The sequence below is a fragment of the Sminthopsis crassicaudata genome, chromosome 4 (assembly GCF_048593235.1).
Source record: "Sminthopsis crassicaudata isolate SCR6 chromosome 4, ASM4859323v1, whole genome shotgun sequence".
NCBI classification, from domain to species: Eukaryota; Metazoa; Chordata; class Mammalia; order Dasyuromorphia; family Dasyuridae; genus Sminthopsis; species Sminthopsis crassicaudata.
In genome coordinates, this window is record NC_133620.1 from 228,072,373 (window position 1) to 228,092,745 (window position 20,373).

At 33.7% G+C, this 20,373-nt stretch overlaps 1 protein-coding gene across 14 annotated transcripts in view; it reads left to right on the forward strand.

Annotated features, from left to right (window-relative positions):
* The window catches only part of SNAP91 (synaptosome associated protein 91), a 148,358-nt gene that overhangs the window by 94,856 nt on the left and 33,129 nt on the right, over window positions 1–20,373 (forward strand). For 9 of the 14 annotated variants that reach the window (XM_074310395.1, XM_074310400.1, XM_074310402.1 and 6 more), the window contains exons 11-15: window positions 3,788–3,815; window positions 6,158–6,267; window positions 6,987–7,108; window positions 15,004–15,018; window positions 15,164–15,328. In XM_074310395.1, coding sequence (XP_074166496.1) covers window positions 3,788–3,815; window positions 6,158–6,267; window positions 6,987–7,108; window positions 15,004–15,018; window positions 15,164–15,328 — 440 coding nt within the window. The remainder of the gene's footprint in view (window positions 1–3,787; window positions 3,816–6,157; window positions 6,268–6,986; window positions 7,109–15,003; window positions 15,019–15,163; window positions 15,329–20,373) is intronic. The other 5 variants (XM_074310398.1, XM_074310401.1, XM_074310407.1 and 2 more) reach the window with 2 other exon arrangements.

The following is a 20,373-nucleotide window of genomic DNA, read 5'->3' on the forward strand; positions in this document are numbered from 1 at the left end:
TCCACTAAAGCCCCCAGATCAAACTAGTCAAGCCTTACCCTATCTCATATTATATTTTGAGAACTTTATCTTTTTAATTCAGTTATAGGACTTAAATATTTATCCTTGTTGAATTTCTTCACATTAGATTTAGCCTATTAATTTAGCCTGCTCTCCACCACTTATTTCTAACCATAGAAATTTTGCTGACTAATATGCTCTTCCAGATATTCTCTGATTTTCCTCCATTTCATTTTATTCCTCTGTCCTACAAATCTTCAAAGTACTTTGTGCCTTTCTTTGACAATTGCATTATTTATTATATTTATTTATATAATAACATTTTATAAAATAGATAATATATAATATTGATTTATATACATGTTCTTTTTTTTCCTTCTAAATTGTAAGCTATTTTATTCATCTGTATAGCTCCTTTGAAGGTCTAGAGCAATATCTTACTTATACTAAGCCCTTAATACTTGCTGAATATATTAAAAAAATGGAAAGAGATCACAGAGAACCTTAATGAACTTATAAATCATTTAGATTTATATCATGTAAGTTCAATCTTGGTTCTCTTAAATAAATAGAGAAGCCAACTTCGTAGCAGAAATACTGACCCTTTAGCAACAGCCAAAACATTTCCCTCACTTCTTTAGCTGAACTCCCACATATTCAGTTTTCTCCTTTTTTCTAGGAAATAACCTGTTATCCCACACATAAATAAATGGCTGTCTAACTTATAAAAGATCTAGGAGTTCATTCAATACAAGGCAAGAGTTGATTAACTTGTCATGCCTTTTGACCTGTAAGAAATAAATGAATTTATTGTGATTTAAAGTATGAATTGAATTGAGTTTTAATTTTTACATTAAATTTATTCTAAACTAAGAGTGGAATATATATATGTGGTGTGTTACATATGTATACACATAAATAAATATTTTTTTTCTTACAGTTTTTTTAGCTACTAGCTAGCAACCAATTTTTTTTCTTTCTTTTATTTTTTTTTTCTTTTTTTCTCTTCTTCTTCTTTTTTTTTTTTTTTTTGAGAGGCAATTGGAGTTAAATGTCTTTCCCAGGGTCACACAGCTAGGAAGTGTTAAGTATCTAAGATCATATTTGAACTCAGGTCTCCTGACTCCAGGGCTGGTGCTCTATCCACTGCATCATTTAGCTGCCCCTAGCAAGCAACTTTTTAAAAGTATTTACTTATTGTCTGAATTTTTTCATCAATTAATCTAACCAGTAGCTTCAGCAGATTTTCTTAAAGAATTCCTTTGTGTAAATTATTTCCAGAAGTGAATAAATTCTCTTAATCCTTCCCTGAGCACTCAGATTGTTCCAATGTTCCTCTTCAGGGGTCCCGCTGCCATGGGACTGGTGCTGCCAGCTTATTTCCCATGCTAGTTGGGCATGGCCAAGTCCTACTTGTTATATGGAGTTCTGTGACAAGCTATTTGCCTTCTGCAGTTACATAGAAAGTCTCACAGTTAATCTGCAGATTCACTGGCTTCCGAATCAGGAAGCCAAGTTAGTTGCTTTATTTTGGCTAAGAGCCTCCCAGTAACTTCCCCAGAACTCTCTGCCCAGAATCTCTGCACTGAATCTGTATGGGTCACTTCCCCTCACTCCCGAACCTGTTAGGTTCTTACTAAGTGCTAAGTCGGTACTTAATAATTCTCTGGTTCCGGCCTTTAGAGGAGTTTTACCCCTGTGAACTCCTGGGGAGGAGCTCACATGTTTAAGAGGAGCAAGTTCATTGGTTGAAGTATTTTTTTCCCAGAAGCCCTTGCGTTACCTCACACTCATTCTCTAGGAGGATAAAAGAAGACACCATTGAGGAAGGAGAGAGTCTTGTCTGGGCCAGACCTGAAGAGGCTCTGAGGAAGAAGACAGTAGATCTCCTCCCAGAGAGTGATCGGCAGCCTCTGGAGACAACAGAACATTACACCCATCCAACTGAGATAGACCTTTCCTGAAGTTCTTCCAAAATATCTTCTGCTAGAAATGTGTTATATTCCAAATATTTATGGGTTCTGTCACTCCAAAACCAGCTCCGTTGTAAAAGCCTTTTCTTGCCTCTTTTTTATGGCAGACTTTTTTTTATTTTGCACCATAGAATATCTTTATTTTAAGGAATATGCATTTATCCAGCTGAAGTATATCAAAGTGGAGTGCTGAAAGTGTTTTTTGATTGATTTGTTAGCCTGTAAACTTAAGATTTAGCTAGTGTGCCTTTATTCTAATTGTGATTATTATCCTAAGAAAAAAAAAGTTTAAGAAACACATTTTATCCATATTCTTTCGTAGATGATTTACATGTTTATAGATTTAAATTGAAGATTATTCTGTAATAGAAGTTTAGCAATCTGCTTTTTTCTCAAAGCAATTCATGATCTAAACTTCAAATTGTGGCATATCTCAAATTCTAGGTAGTTTTATTTTATGACATGGCTATTTTTAAAAAATTTTCTTCCTAAAAAGAGCTTACACTATACTCTCTTATACTACACCAAACACTAGTTATCCATTTGAGCCCCTTATAATGCCAACCTTGCCCTCTTTATATTCTGGTGCCACTGTTCCTTGTGTTAAGATCTATAGAATGTAAAAAATTTTAGCCTTTTGGTGTTTTTGCTACATTTTTTAGCTATTGTTAGGTGTTAACCCTCATTTATTGAACCAGGAACAAGTTTTGAGGTTATTGTATAAGAGAATACAGAGTTGTAGTGACATTAGGGGGAGTTTTATGATAGATATGTCAAGTGAAATAGACTTTAGTCATCAGGATATACAAATTATGCCATGGTTCCTTTTAATAGTTGCTTTAAAACATCATTTACATTAGTTCTGCCTATATAAATAAACCTTAGTAGACTCTATTCTTAATAAGTTTTCAGTCATTTGCTTATTTCTTTAACACAACTATTTTTTCAAAACATGAAAAAGTTTTGCTTTTGCAGATTGTAAAGTTTTTGCAGACTCACAATGTTCACTTTTATTTTCCTTTATATGTATATATTTTTAAAAATTTTCTATATTTGAGGTAGGAGCTTCTCCAGTTTTAGTATAGTCAGTTTTCTGATGTGGTGGAAAAGTCATAAGGGATGAATAAGATATTGAATTTCTGGAAATATTTAAAACAGAAATGATATTGAGATATCACTTTATAGAAATTTTTCTATGTACAATCTTAATAAGATTGTTCCAAGGAAAGCACTATCTAAATTACACAATTCTGTATGAATTCAAATTGTTCTTATCACCAGTAGCATTAGGTCAATAGATTGGTTCTAAATCTAGTTATGATATTAATTGTTACTTTGCCCAAGTTACTCCACCACTGTACTTTGCAAAATAGATCTTTAAAGTTTCTTCCAGTTCTAAAACTCTATAAAATTTGATATAACAAAGAAAATACTATTTAAAGATGGTAGTGTTATTTAATTTTTAAAATCATTAAGTCCTAGAAAATGTTATTACTAAACTTTTTTTATGCTAAAGTTAGTATTTCTAATGGATGTTTGAAATATTTTATACATGGACACTATGTTTATGTTAGCATATTAGATCTTTATTTCATTCATTCATTTATGTGTTTATTGCTAAGGCAATTGGAGTTAAGTGTCTGAGGTCAAATGTTAACTCAGGTCCCCCTGACTTCAGGGCTGGTGTTCTATCCACTACACCAATTAGTTGCCTCCAGATCTTTATGTTTTTGACATTACTTGAAATGTTGTTTTTTTGTTTTGTTTTTTATTCACAAACTTTCCTTTTTAAACTTTTCTCAATTAAATTTTAGATCTGGTGCTCCCTCTCCACTGAGTAAGGTAAGTCTTATTTTCTGCATTAGAAAAATAATAATAACAATAATACAGCAAAGCATTGCCTACTTGGCTTTTTCATCTTGAAAGCTAAAAGTCATCTCTCTAAATTTACATTATTGACTTTAGATATGTTTCTTACTCTAGTCAAAGTTTTGAAACATCCTGAATTGTGTATGATTTATTTATATACTTGAGTGATTTATATTGTTCAAATAGTGGAAATTATGCCAGGCATCTTAAATTAAGATATCAGATACAAGAGAATTTACTAATATCAATTACTTTTAAGCAACCCAGGACATCAGTAAATATTTATTAAGCTTACAACATAATATAATTAAAGATCCTGCCTCTGATATTTAATACTTTATGGGGCTTTGGCCAAGTCATTTAAATCCCTGGGCCTCAGTTTCCTTATCTTGAGGATTGGACTAGAGGGTCTCTCCACATTCTCTTCCAATTCTAAATTTATAATCAAGGATCCTAACTAGGATCAACACTATACTTTGAAATGTTTTTGTTTTTCTCTTTATAATTTAATGTTTGTTGAATCAGAAACAATCTGATTGTTATCCCTTTGCTATCATAAACATTACTAATTTTTTTTACCTATAGGTATATACCGCTAATGGGTAAAACTGCTAGCTAGCAGAATATAAACTTTTTCTGACATATGCAAAGGATAACAAAATTTCAGGAATATTCATTGGGTAGTTTTATTATTATTTGTTGTAATCCAGTTCATGTATTGATCAAATCAGATTGAAATTTATCTCATTTGTCTTTTTTATTGTTGTTAACCTCCAGAAATTTTGCTTGGTTGCCCCACTTATCATGAATCCCACCAAGAATTGTACTGTTAACAGGCAGTTTTACAAAGTTAACTGTTTATATTCATTCTTAAAGCAAGAGTTGTGACAAAAGTGATGTCATTTTTTGTTTATATTGGTATACCTATATCAGGCCTATTGCTATAGTTGAAGACTGTCTGAATTTCATTTAGGTATGTTAATTCTCATAGCCAAAATTTAGCATATCCTAATTTTCATATGAAAACCAGATATAGTTTAGTAGTTTCTATCACTTTGAAGATATTATTTCATATTTGAACTATATCCTCATTCTTGTTTAGGAAAAAAAAGATATGAGTAGCATTGTGCATAACAGAAATCCATGTAGTGCTTTTGTTTCTTGACTTAATGTGTTCTATACCTGGTACTCTATTTAATTCTGACTTCTTCCTTACAATTTGTAGGTTTGAAACAAATACTGTTTTGTTTCTGAACAACTGTGAGACACATAGCTTTTAACCCTGAGGTGTCTCCCACAAATATGCACTTTTTTGATCCTTTTTCTGGAGTAGTTTTCTAAAAACAAAACAAACAAAAACAATCTTAAAACTTTAGGGTATTTTTTTTTTAATTTGCTTGTCCAGTTAGGTTAGTGGTATATTTATTTGATTATAATCTTGAAGTATTTGTTGTTCTCTTAATTCTTTAAGTGAAAATGAGATTTCTGTGACTGGTTTGCTTTGATACCAGGCAGATGCTCGCCTCCTATTGATATTAATCTTCTGAGAACAAGAGAAAGTGGATTTATCTCAAGAAAGAAAGCAAAGATAGCATAATGGCTAACCACAACTTTTAAGTATTTATTTAGTGTTTCAACTGTCTTCATGTGATATTTACCAAGTCTGCCTCAAACTGAACTAATCCAGAAAAAGGATTTATAGGCTTTGTTATTCTTTTTCAGCTGGTTGTGTCAGATTAGTGGGTGGATATGCACAAGATATCCTCAAGCTGCCACTGACTTGAAACATGCTTATGAATCATTCTTTGCCATCTCTGAATTGTTTTGTAAGTTGGATTTTTAGACACTAAAGACATGCAGGATGATTTCTCAATAAAAGTAGGTCTAAGAAGGGAAGGGAAAAAAGTGGCAGGGGTGAAAATATTAAATATATTATTAAATAAACTGAGTGTCTTGGCAGTTATTCCAAATGTTTCTCCAGATATTTAAATTTCGGCAGCCACTAGTTTGTTGGGGGTTTTTTTCAACTAATTTTCTGATGAGGGAATGTTTTTAGATATTGGCAATATGATTCTAAATATGTAAATAAAGTTTTTGTGAGATTAGACATAAAGCATTTGGTAAATTAAACTTACAATTTGATTCTTTACAGTCTAATAATAATGGAACTTTTTAAAAAATTCTATGGTGAATTACTCTTTGAAATGACAAATAATGTAATGTAAAGGGTAAATTTCTGCACTAAGTTTATCAATAGTTTATATGTGATATAAATATTTATTAGAGTATTATATACTGTATATCTTTACTTTCAGTCTTCTCCAGCCACAACTGTTACATCTCCTAATTCTACTCCAGCAAAAAGTATTGATACATCCCCACCAGTTGACCTATTTGCAACTTCATCTGCAGTAGCTCCCATCAGGTTAGTTAATTATTATTGATGAATTATTGATATTTTAGTTTGATTATGATTTTATTTGTATAGGAATTTTATTTCTTATTCCAACCTTGCTGGTATAGAAAGTAAAAAGTTTTCTGCTCTGGGAGAAATAACTCTTAGCCATCAAAATAATATTTAAAATCTGGAAATATTCTATGGTAAGAGCTTGATAACTGGTTGGTAGTATAAAAAATAAACTAAAAACTGAACACTGGATTTAGAAAACAAGTCTGGGGTTGCAAGAAAGAGGGAGAAATGAAATTACAATAGATTATTATCAGATAAGGAAGTTTCAGTATTTATGAACATGGAAATGGTATATTTATGAATAATGACATATCTTTTGTGGATAAGGGTGTGATGAGTAGGGTGGATGACATAATATGATCTAAATAAGCTAAGGATCTAAAAGGTTAAAGTGTTTAAGGGGTCTTTGTGCTATTGGAAAGTTCATGATTACAAATGGTAGTCACTGTAGAGAATAGGGTTACCTTGCTGCTGTACTCAATTTATATTCCACTTTTCAGAGGACTTGAATACAGTATTTTAATACCAATTTGTGAAGCTGTGGTCTTAATTAAATAATGTATTTTAAAACATTTTTGCTATATCTTTTTAGGCATATTTAATAAATGTTCACATAGATAATTTTCCAAAATATGCTCAATTAATTTTAAAGTATTTTTTTTTCTTTCCCTCAGTACTTCTAAACCATCTAGTGATCTCCTTGACCTCCAACCAGACTTTTCATCTGGGGCACAGTCAGCAGCAGCAGCAACAGCACCTCCTCCAGCACCTTCTGGAGGGGCAACTGCATGGGGAGGTAAGAGAAATTTATATCTTTCTGCCTCTTGCTATTTCTAGGTAAATCTAAAACGTAATATTTTTGAAAAAAAAAAATGTTTTGCCCTTTTATAAACTGACTGTTCTAAATGATAGTAGAAAATGAGCAATTGGGGTTAAGTGATTTGCCCAGGGTCACAAAAGTAGGAGTATCTGAGACCACATTTGAACTCAGGTTCTCCTGACTTCAGAGCTGGGGAAGTTCTTATTTATTTTGATTAGATATAGCATTGCTTATGGACTCATTTAGATCTGAATCAGTATTTTCATTATGTTGACTTTGATATGAATCAACATTTATAGTTAATTTCTGACAATTGAATTATAACAAAGGTGTTAATTTTTGATAAAATAGATATCACATGCTGGAATACTAAAATATTTAATACTAGTTCTCTTCAGAGGCTCTAGATAAATCTAGTCTTGGCAACATTCATTTTAAAATGTTATATATAATCTTCCAGTGTTCCTTTCAACACCAGGATATAATATATTCATAACATTCTTAAAATAAAATTACAAAATAATCTGTGGTCTTTTTCCATTCCCCATTTTTATAAGAGTTATGGGAAAGGGGGTAGAAGGTGCAAAAAAATCAAATCTTAGACTATTTATAAACTTTAACTTGACTGTTGACATTCTAAATTTGAAAACTCTGTCCATTGACAATTGAATGGATTAAGGATAAACCATAATTGGTTTTAAATATTTTATACTTTTGTCTACTTTCAATTAAAATTAAATTGAACTTTTATTCCTAGCTTATCTTAAGATTTTTTTTTTCATATGAACTACTATCAAGTCATATTTCTTCCAGTTTGTGCTTTTGTAGTTTAATGCTTAAACCTAAGTCAGTTATTTTCATGCTGGTTTAGCCTGTCTGTCGAGACAGTTTACCAGGACGTAACCACTGTGCATGATACAGTTTCTTGGATTCACAGGTGAGAGTTGGGTGGTAAGTGGACAACATAGATGGAAAATAGCCCTCACACCAAAGCCACTAGTCTTCCTTGAATACCCATAAACTTCAAACTTGTCATTGTTACCCCATGGGGTAGGGGACATATCCCCAGCATGTGAAGACTCCCTCCAGGAGATCAGAAAAATGAGAATAATTTGTTGTAATGGCCATGAGGGTGGCTGAAGCAGACAGACATTGTGGAATTTGGTCAGACAATAAGACAGCAAATTTATCCCAGGCATCACCAGTCTTCTTGACTTTTGTCTTACTGCTGGACTTGAATAACTCTCTGGAATAGAAAATGAGGCTGATGACTTTGTGTAACTCTGTCATATAAATACAATTCTATCCATGATGTCATCAGTCCTCTGCAAACAAAGGACAAAAGAAAAACAACCTAAACTATTTATATTTATTTTTATTAAATTTTGTCTCTAGGATCTAGCCCATTATTCCATTCTAGCAGGACCCTTTGATCCTTTCATTATCCAATATATTGGCAGTTGCCTCCATTTTCTTATTAGATAAGCATACTATCCGTGCCTTCATCTAAATTATTAAATAAAAAAATACAGAAGGGGGCAGCCAAGTGGCACAGTAGATAGAGCACCAGCCCTGAAGTCAGGAAGACCTGAGTTCAAATCTAGCATCAGATGCTTAACACTTCCTAGCTGTGTGACCCTGTCACTTAACTCCAATTGCCTCATCAAAATTAAATAAATAAATAACAGAAAATTGTAGCGAGCTGTCGTCTCTAGAAGCTGCCGGATCACTCTCTGGGAAGAGATCTGCTGTGTCTACTCAAATCTCTCAGACAGATTCTTCTTCCTGTAGTGAACCGTTGTCTCCAGGCAGTTGCTGTTAACTTTTGTCCAGAGAAGTGACTTCCCTTCCTGCAGAGAGCCCCGTCAGGCCTGATGTAATGCAGAGACCCTCTTCTTGAATCCTGGCTCTGAATCTCCTCCAGCTCTTATCCTTCTCCAGGCCGATCTGCTCTCTGGGCCCAGTGCTGTCTCTTTTATCCTCCCAGAGAATGGGCGTGGGATAATGCAAGGGCTTCTGGGAAGAACCACCCCAGCCAATGAGCTTGCCCCCTCCATCAAGTCAACCTGAGTTCTCACCTTGTAATTGTCCAACCTGAATTCTCACCTTGTCACTATCCAGACAACCCGAGTTCTCACTTAGTAATCCTAACATCTCCCCCTTTCTTTTGATTTAGAACATAGGACAGTCATGACCTTGAAACATAAATCCATCAATATGGGAAGTATTACAGATAATTACATAAATGACCTTGAAACATAAATCCATCAATATGGGAAGTATTACAGATAATTACATAAATTACATAAGCACATAGTAACATAGTAATGTAACACATGCTAGAAGTATATAACATAATCATAATCAAATAATCATAAATTGAAAATTTATAAATGTCCATAAGTCCATTGTCCATTAGTCTCATCTTGTGTGAGGAAGTCCAATGATTCCTGCTGGTTTTTAAAGTTCTTTAACAGTCTTCTTATTATCCATGCTCTTTCAGTGTCAGATGTTTCTTAGATCTTCTCCTTTATTTTGAGGTCTTTCTCTTTTTCTGTCTCTCTCTGATGGACAAGGCGAATATGACTCGTTGGCACCCATCTGATTCCTTCTCCTGCTGAAGAAATACAAGCAAACCCTCTCTCCCAGGCAGTTAACCTATCTAATTTCCTTCTATTTACCACTTTCTAAATCTCTTCTCATCATCTGACAATTACATTGGAGTTGTTTGCACTGGGCACAGCCCTGTTGGTTTAAAAGGCCTGTATTCTCCCCAAGTGTAATCCATTTTTGCAATCTGATTGCCTTTTGACTGACTTATCAGGTAATCCCTTTCTGCCATGTGATTGCTTCTCTGCTGATTGATTAAATCAGAGTCCTGGCCTTCTAAAGGTTCTTTGGGTGTAACATCAGCTGCCATCATGCCCCAAGTCTTTTTTGCCTGGGGCCCTGGACCTGGGCCCCTCATCCCATTTCCCTGAATTATTCTACACTCTGATGCCCAATGGAGTCCTCTGTTGCATTTTGGACATGGGGTTTTAGGTCTTCTTTCACCCTGTCTTCTCACTGTATCTCCATATCTACACTGAGCTCTTAGATGTCCAATTTTTCCACATTGAAAACATCGCCGAGTTTCTCTAGACGTCCCTTGCCAGAAGGGACCCTGTCTTTCCACATTCATCATTGTCTGGGTGTAAAAAGCATTTGTTCCCACTGTAGCACAGCGTCTTATGATCTCCTCTAAAGGAGCATCTTTGTCTAATCCCCATATAATTCTTTTGCAAATCTCATTGGCATTTTCCTTAGCCAGATGTCTGGTCATTATTTCTGTAGCTGAATTTTCTCCAATAGTTCTTTTGACAGCAGTTTGCAAACGTCCCACAAAATCTGCAAAAGGTTCATTGGGACCTTGCTGTATTTTAGTGAAAGCCTCTCCACGATCTTTCTGTCCAGGAAGGACACCCCAAGCTTTTATTGCAGCCTTAGCAATTTGTTCATATATTGTCATGGTATAATTAATCTGTTCCGAATTCTCTCCATACTGACCTTCACCAGCTAAGTGCTCAAAAGTGAATTGTGTGTTAACTCCTATTTCCAAATTGCATCTGACTTGAATTTTACATAATTCATGAAATTCCGCAAGCCATAATAAATTTTCTCCAGGTTCCAGACATGTCCTTGCTATGGATTTCCAATCATTTGGGGTTAGGACTTCATAAGACAAACCATCTAGTAACATTTTGACATAAGCTGATGTAGCCCCATAAAGAGTACAACCTTTTTTCAAATCCTTAATTTTATTCAAATCTAAAGGTGCATATCTTCTCCTTTTTTTACCTACAGAGTCAGTCTCTTCAATCACAGGATATGCATGTATAAAATCACTTATATCCTGTCCTTCTCTCTTAGCTTTAACCAATGCTTTTTCTAATCTTGTCATAGGCTTAGGCTGCTTCACAGGCAATTCTGTTTGTGTTTCTGCCTCTTCCTCTCCTCCTTCTTGCTCTACCCATGAAGGGTTAATTGAGGGAGGAGATGGGAGGTGCTCCTGTTGCTCAGAATTGTACTTAACTTCATTGTTATCTGATTCATCCTTTTCACCTAGTTTAGTTGACACTTCCCCATTTTGCTCCTTCATCTCTTCCTTTAGAATAACATTGTTTAAAGCCAATTGGATTACATTGTATATATGAATTGTATCTTTGGAAATTGAGTTTGGCCTGGAATTGTAGTGTTCACCTAATTGCTTTCCTACTAATTCCCATTCATCTGGATCCAATTCTTCTTCCAGAGAAAAAGAAGGACATATGACCTTCACAGTTCTTAAAAGTTCAGTAATCTCCTCTAAAATTATAATCAAGCCTTGGCTTTTCATAACCTTGATGATGCTCTCTAAACATTTTCCTTGAACAGAAGGTGTTTGCCCCATTTCACTATAAGAGATTGCTGGTTTAGCCCTTAACAAGTTCCTTATTTATCTATTAGCACGTTCACTTAATCTTTAACAAAGTTTCCTCGTTACTCACGGTTCTGGGTTAGAGAGACTGAGATCTGGATGGGAGGCTTTTCCACTGGAATCAGGACGTGTCTGTCCCTGTTCAGGCGCCAAATTGTGCCTGAAAAATGAAAAAACCACAAATATTCCCAAGTTCTTCAGTTTCCTACTCAGAAAATAACAGAAAAGAACAAGACTTACACAGAACCCTGAGACATACTTTTATATATGTTCTTCCAAAATGAAAACTTTTAAAAATGGCTATATTATAACCTGTTAGTTAGAAGTATATAGCTTCTGTAATAAAATGCTATTCTGCCTGATCAAAAACCCACCAGTTGACAATCTTGGAAAAAGTTAATATCATTCTATTTATATAATTGATAAACTAATTTTGGATCCACTTAATTATGTAGTTATTTAGCCCATAGTTCTCTATCTTTTTCATGTAATATTGTGAAAGACTTTGTGAAATGCCTAGCTAAAATGGAAGCACACTGTGTATATGGCATTTTCCTAATTTACCAGTTCTGTACCTTTTTTTAAAATGACATTAGTTTAGCATGACATTTTCCTAGTAAAATCATCCTGTCTTCAATAATTACCATTTTTAACATGATCCCATTTACTTAAATAATAAAAAAATCTAGGATAAGTTAAGATTATTCTTTATCACATGTCTTTTTCATGATGTATTGTGTTTACTCTATATGAAGCTATGGCCCAGGAAACAAAATCTTAGTAATCTCAACTTTTAAACTACTTCATTCTTCATATTCTTTTCTCTTCTAAAGTTCTAGCCTTAAATTGGAAAGAAAAATGAAAAAACCACAAATATTCCCAAGTTCTTCAGTTTCCTGCTCAGAGTATCATTATTCCTAGAGATTATTTCTAGATTTCTTTTGGTATGATCATTTCATCCTTATTTAATAAAGATGGGCCAATAGGTTTAGTAAACCTCAGGCAGCTCTTTCTCTGTTCTGTACTACATATATGCCTCAAGGGATGCAACCATTAGCCATACCACATCATCATGGTTATTCTCCAGCTTATCAATGCCATCACTAAAAAGTGCTCCTTGCCCCAAATTGAATCCAGTAATTCAGATGATTTGACTATATCCTTCAATTCCTAAACATGATACCTTTAAAATCACATTATCTCATTTGACTGCTATATAATATTGTCAATTCACATAAAACTTGTAGTTCTAATTAAAGCCCTACATCTTTTTCAAGTGAACTATTTATTGCCTATTTACATATCTTCAGTGTTGTTTTAGAATTTTTTTTAAATTTGAGTATTTTTTTAAATTTTAAAATTTGAGTATAAGACTTCATATTTCTCCATCTTAAGTTTCTTCTTAAAACAAGTAGCCCTATATTCTATTCTCTCAAGGGATTGTTTTTACCTTTATTTTTCTTTCTTTTTTTTTTTTTTTTTCTGAGGCTGGGATTAAGTGACTTGCCCAGAGTCACACATCTAGGAGTGTTAAGTGTCTGAGACCAGATTTGAACTCTGGTCCTCCTGAATTCAAGGCTGGTGCTCTATCCACTGCGCCCACCTAGCTGCCCCTATTTTTCTATTTTCTTTGCTAGCAGAATCTCTTATCTTTGTCATTTGTAAATTTGATAAATTTGAGATCAGTGCCTTTATTGGAGTAGTTGATCAAAAGGTTAAATACCAGATGGCTGATTTATCAGTCACTTGGATGTAGATATAAGTAACAAGCTTATCTGATAAATAAATGAAGGCAACTGCTAATATATTGGAAAATAGAGGATCAAGAAAGATCCTCCTGGAATGGAATGATGGACTAAATCTAAGAGACAAAATTTAATAAAGATAAATATGAAGGCTAATTCTAAGGCTTAAATATTAAGGTACAAAAGCTTTCCTCCAAACTGACTTTTAAAACAGGATCTGATCACCCAACTGGTTCTGAATCTATCTAACTGCTATAATCTAGTTTGTTTTGTTTTGTTTTGTTTTGTTTTTTGCTGAGGCATTTTGGGGTTAAGTGACTTGCCCAGGATCACACAGCTAGGAAGTATTAAGTGTCTGAGGCCAAATTTGAACTCAAGTCCTCCTGACTTCAGGGCTGATGCTCTAACCACTGCATGACCCAGCTGCTCCTAACTGCTATAATCTAACCTGTTCACAATGATATTAGGAAAAACTATCAAATGCTTCAGGAAAATCCAGATAAATCACATTCCTCTAATCCATCAGTTTTATCCAATGGCAGTTTTATCTTAAAAATAACAAGGTTTTGTTTTTATTTTTGTAAATAGGGATTCTTCTGTCAAACAAGTTTTGTTTGTTTGTTTGTTTTTAATTTAGTGTCCATTTTAGAATCTGAAACATTTTAATACATGAAATAATATGGTGGTCCACATTAGGGCACCATTGACTCTCTCTCTCTAGGAACCTAGCAGATTTGTTGAGTGCCATTACTATTTTTAAAAAATCTATCTAGGAATTTCTGTGGTTCTCTCAGAACTTTTTCTTTGCTTAGGCTGTAGCTTTGCTTGCAGATGTTTTTGTTTTATTAGCTTGCAAAACTACTCCTATATCCCAAGTCAAAACTTTTACATACCACCTTCCTTCTTATCTTTACATATTTTTACTTCCTGTATATACTCAGAAAATCATGTCTCCAGATCTTTCTTTTTCCCATTTAGACTGTGAAACACATTAATCTCTCTTTTTTTTTTTCATAGTCAGATACATACTTTTTGGCTAGCATTGTGTAATGCTGGAGAAACTGAGCAAAATAAAGATTAGAGAACAATTTAACAATTTATTTAATGGAGAGATTTACTGGGACCAAATGGATTCATAGTTGGTCCCAGAGCTGAAAGAGACTATTATCTCAAAGAATCCAGCCCTGAATGTCTATACAAGATTCTTTTATAGGATTACAAGACTGATGACATAATGGGGGAGGTACTCTAGAGAGAAGGGCTGTAAAACCAAATTCAAGTATGGTATCCAAAACTTTTATTAGTTTTCTGGTATTTATTACTATCTAAATGTTAGATAAGAAGAGAATAAACAAAGTCTGTACTTATAATGAAACTATATAATTAGATAAAATTATGTATTTGAACTAGAAATACTTTGGATTTATCTTTTATAATACAAATATTGAACTTCTTAGGCTTTATGTAGGTCTGCATTTTTTATATTTTTAAAATGCAGTTTAAAGTTGGTCGAAGTCTAGGCATTTTCTTGGTTATTATTGACACCCTCACACTGATGATATTCCTTTGCAGAAGTAAATTTTATTAGTAGTAGCTTTACCACAGATATTCAGTGTCTCATTTTTAACTTTTGTTTCTTTATACTGCTATCATGTAATGGAAATTATTAGACCTTTTGGGAGAAGGTAAGTAATATTTAATTCTTAAAGTTTTGAATTGATTAATAAGTTAGTGTCTTATTTTAACTATTTTTAATATTTGGAGCCCTGTATATTTCTCTTCTTCTCTTTCCCCTCTTTTCTATTTAATCCTCATCTTTGGTGGATATAGATTCTTTGGCTGCACTTTCTGCTGCTCCTTCTGAAGCACAGATTTCAGATCCATTTGCACCAGAGCCTAGCCCTCCTACCACTGCTGAAACTGCAACTGCTTCTGCTTCCTCTTCAACTACTACAACTCTTACTGCTGCCACTGCTGAAGTGGATCTTTTTGGAGGTCAGTTGAGATGTATTACCTATTTAAAATATATTTTTTTACAAGAATTTTTAGAATGCTTTAGTAATAAAAATATTTTAAAATTTTATATACATTTTGGAGGAAGTTTGGAATTGTTTGTTTTGTTTGTTTGTTTGTTTTTTAATTGTTTTGTTTCCCTTAAGCGCAGAGAACTCCTAGTGTAAACTCCTATTTATACAGATTGGCATCTCATTTACAATTTATCATTTTTTCACTTTATTTTCAATTAATAAGAGATTATTTTCTCCTTTCCATCTCATCCCTATTGAAAAGAAAAACAAAATCCTTTTAATAAGTGGATACAATCAAGCAAAGGCTCAAGATCCAAATAACTGTATGTATACATATTCATATTTAATTGTAGTGTTCATCTCAGTTTTAGGATAACTTGCAGTAGAGATGAACTGTTAGTTCTTTTGATCCAATTAAATGGTCAAATAGAATTTTTAAAATGTTAAAGTATAAATTACCTTAGGTATAATACACCATAATTCTGTTCCTTGAGATAACAAATGACATACCCAGGGGTGATATAGTGAATTAATGGCAAGGTACATTTGAACACATGTTTGTTGATGTATATTTCGATCTTTGCTTTTCTTCCTCCTTAGTTAGTATTAAAACATGGCCTGAAATCCATAAACTTTTATCATTAAATAGTAAGTGGATATTGAATAGTAATGGAGGGTAGGTGATAACTCAGGTGGGTGTGTTAGCTGTGGTTAGAACAAAAATGAGGTAATGGTAGGTCAGTCAACAATTAACAAAAAGAGGTTTACTTAGTCATAACACAGAAGAGATATTTCACAAAGATACTTCAGTGATGAGATGCAGCTCGCTCTGTTGTCTCCAAATGTGCCTAGTCCAGCAAGGCATATAGTGATCTAAAGAGAGCCCACAAAAATCTGAAAGATTTCAACTACCTGTGTGAGTGGAGCTAGGCCTTCAGGATACCTTCTGACTGAAGGCCACCATGTAATTGTATTAAGGGATGGACAGCTTGAGTCATGGTGTCCTGGGTCAGTGAAAACCCAAGGACAACTTTGTTGTAGACTTTAAGGGGGGAATATACATGTAACCTTATCTATATGGTAAGGAGTACCTTTGCAGAAAATGATCCTATCACAAATAGAACTACATGGATATCTGATTTTTTGTCACATATTGACCTGAAATGATGCAACTCCTTAGGCAATGGGACTATTTTTACCCGCAAAGACTATGGAATTATATTGTTTTATAGACATAGAAATTTGGGAATGCTGCTATTCTTATTTCTCTCCTAAGAACTCAGAAATAGAAGTTAAAAGTTTCTAAAAATAGTTAATTGAGTCTTCCTTGTAGCTTGACCTTCCCGTCTTTAGCTCCAAATTTTAAGAAAACATTTGAGATGAATAGGTAAGGCTACACCCAGAGGTAGTTTCTAGAAACACAGAGACAGTTTGGTCTCTGTTTTAAGGTCTAGCATCAATTTGGATAGAATTACTTTACTATGTTCTATATCTGAACATAAAGAATAATCCTGCCACCTCTGATCCACAGAACTTTCTGGGTATTTTCTAGAATAAAGACTTAAACTAATTTTTCATTTCTTAATACAACACACAAAGTATTTCCTATTTCCCTAGGCTAAAAAAAAAAGTGAATCTCCTTTTTCTGAAATTTTATAGCACTTAATATCCATCCAGCACTTATATTCTCTTTTGGATTATATAGTTTTGTGCTAGATTATAAACTTCCTATAGCCAAGGACTATTACTTTATTATTGTATCTCACCAAACACTTTTTAATAAATGTTTGTAGTTTAATTATAATTTTAAATTTTGTTATAATGTTTTATCTTCTAGAGAATTGTTTAACATTAGAAACCAGAAGGTTTTCCTTCTTGTTCTTATCCCAATCTAGACTGTGAGAAAATTTTGGTAACTTTTAAAGAATTAATTATAATATAAGGAGAGTGGAATAGAAATCAGCTAGCTTACCTATGATTTAACATTTTCTAACATTAATCTGATGATATGAATGAAAACATACATAATTGACCATTTAAAATACTAAAAGTACCATTAAAATAAGTTCCTATGAGCAGAAAACAATAAAATTAATCAATCAAATCTTTGTTCACTGTACTGGAAAATGGAGATACAAAACCAATCAACAAAACAATTCATTCTTAACAGGAACTTACATTGTAATGGTGAAGAGAAGTACATATATAAGTATAAGCCAAACAAATATAAAGGGAAAATACATATATAAATGCCAAATAGTTACATAATTTGGGGAACAGGAAAGCAGCATTTTGGAGAAGTGGGAGAGGATTTATCTAGAAGGTAGAGCTTGTGTGTTATGGCAAATCCAATTTACAAATACTCAAAGATATCTCAAATGAAGAATAGAAATATTTATTCTTAGCAACTTGCAAGAAGTGAACATCTCCAGAATGGACTCCAGACCAGTCTAGAGAGGTTAATTTCCACAGAGATTGAAATGAGTTATATAGTCATGACCACAAGAATAATGCTTGGAAGTAACATGAACTTTAAATTTTGACCTGAATTTTATGATGGTCAGTTTTACAACTGCTTTCAACTGTTTACCCTATTTCATTTCCCAGATAAATTAAATCTCAGTCTACCTTAGTTAATGATTTTATAAGAAACCATATAATCCCCTCACAAAGAGATTTGTTTAGAGGTAAGTAATCCATTAAATTAGGATAACCAAGGAGGCTTCCTCAACAAATAGAAATTACTCAGTTTACAGATTCCCTTAGAATGTTTCCAGTTCATTAATTAATTAGCTTTTTCTCAGAAGTTAAGTAAAGAAAGGTCCAGGAGAGCAGATATTTTTACTAGAGGGGCTGATCTTTCTTCTCCTTTCCAGAGTCTTAATGATTAACAGACTCTTGAAATTGGGTCTAGAATTATCAAGCAAGAGGTTTAAGTTTTGGGGTTCTCTTCAAATGACTTTTTTTGGGGGGGAAGTCCTCAGTTTCCTATTATACTCAAGCTTAAGCTGCTTTTGAAGAAAAAAGGATTACCTGAGGTATAGATAAAGAGGGAATGAATTCCAGGCAATGTTTGGCCAATACAAAGGTTTGGAAATGAGCAATGAAATATCTTGCATGAAGATCAAAGAGAAACCCACTATGCCTAGAATATTGGAGGGAGGAATAAGACACAGAGTTTGGAAAAAAATAGACTGGGGCCAAGTTATGAAGGACATTAAAAAGCCAAACGAGTCAATATTTTATCCTAGAAGCAATAAGGAACCATTAAAATTGGTTGAATAAGGGAGTCATATGATCAGATGTGTACTTTAGAAAATCACTTTGGCAGCCTTAGGAAAGAAAGAGTGGAGTAACAAGAGATTTAAAACAGACCATTCAAGATGCTATTATAGTAATCTACTTCTCCATTCCTTACCTGAAAGAAACCCAAGTGGGCAGTCATTTTATCAAATGTCTCTGTACCATTTCTACATTTTGGCAGGATTCTTACAGGAGTGGAAAGAAGGCAATGTGTTGGGGTAGCAGCATTCCGTCTCTCTTCCAACTGAGGAAATACTGCCTCAGAATCTCCCAAGGCCCATCTTTCTCATAAAACTCCCAAAATAAGCAGTGATGTTAAACTCAAATAGAAACAGGGGCCACTAAACTCTACATAAAAATCCCTGAAGGCTACATATTGACTTAGAAAAATATTGTCTATGTTTTATTCAATTTGTATTTATTTTATTAGATATTTCTCAATTACATTTTAATCTAGCTCAGAGACACTACTGTGCTGTGAATGACATGGCTACATGTTTAATATATTTGATAGAAAGGATAGGAATTTAATACATATTTGACATTTTGTTTTATACCCAAATATCTTGGGATTAAGAAAAATAAAATGATCTATTGCATGTTGTAACTTTTCAGTCTTTTCCTAATTTTCCTCCTATTTTATTGCATAAATCATCTTATCTTAAAGATAGGAGATAGAAATAGGTATGAAACTATGTTCCCTTTTGATTTGTAAAATTAACACTCTGAAATTCTGATCCCTTTGATTCCTGACTCTGCTCTTCTCCTTCCCCCCCAACCCCCCAGACTCCAGAGAGTCTATAAGAGTATATCCTCCTGGCTGGGCCTTTTCTAAGGCAAATCGCCCCGTGATACAGACCCTTTTCAGGAAATTCCAAATCCAGAAGCCTTCAAAAAGTGATTTCCATTCAATTGGAGATCTAGGCCTGGGGACTTTGGCTTTCTTTTCACCCTGAAACCTGAGTATCTGATTTTTCCATAAAGGATATTTCTAAACTCACTTCTTTGCAGAATATCCAAATTAGCATGCTTTGCCCCTTTGGCATAGCTGCCAGGACCCTGCCCATTGTGAAGACATTCTCTTCTCAGCGGAAAAACTTTTTGTTATTTCCCTAATAGGACTTTGCCATTGAAGAAGTCAGTTTTTCTAGCAAAGCTGACTTCTCATCCAACAATAAATTCCATTTTTGCCACTTAAAGCCCTTTGAGTTTGTGAATTTTTTCATGAAGGACCTCTACCGACCAAAAGGGGATTTCCACAACTCTCTGACTTCCACTAGAACTCCATCAGGTTGAGCAATAATTTTGTGTTGAAAGTGTTTTTTAAGCCTTTTTCTGCCTTTTTAATGTTGTATCATCTGCAAGGAGTTTAGTATTTACTCATAAAAAACAACTCAGATAAAAGTGAAACACCAGCTTTCATCCAGCTTACCAGGATCACGCAGTTAGAAAGTCTAAAGTCAAATTTGAACTAGGCTCCTCCTGATTCCAGAGCCAATGAAACCCACTGTGTTATCTAGTATCTATACTATAGTCATCTTTTATAATAGATAAAACTATATTTAATTGAAAAGCTGTTTAAAATGAAATAAGATTGATAGGTTTTCAAATAGTTGTTGAATTTAAATGACCTAAGATTTTCTACAGTGAAAGGTTCTTTATTATACCACTTAAAAAGTTGTAATAGTCATAAGATCAATTCCTTTGATT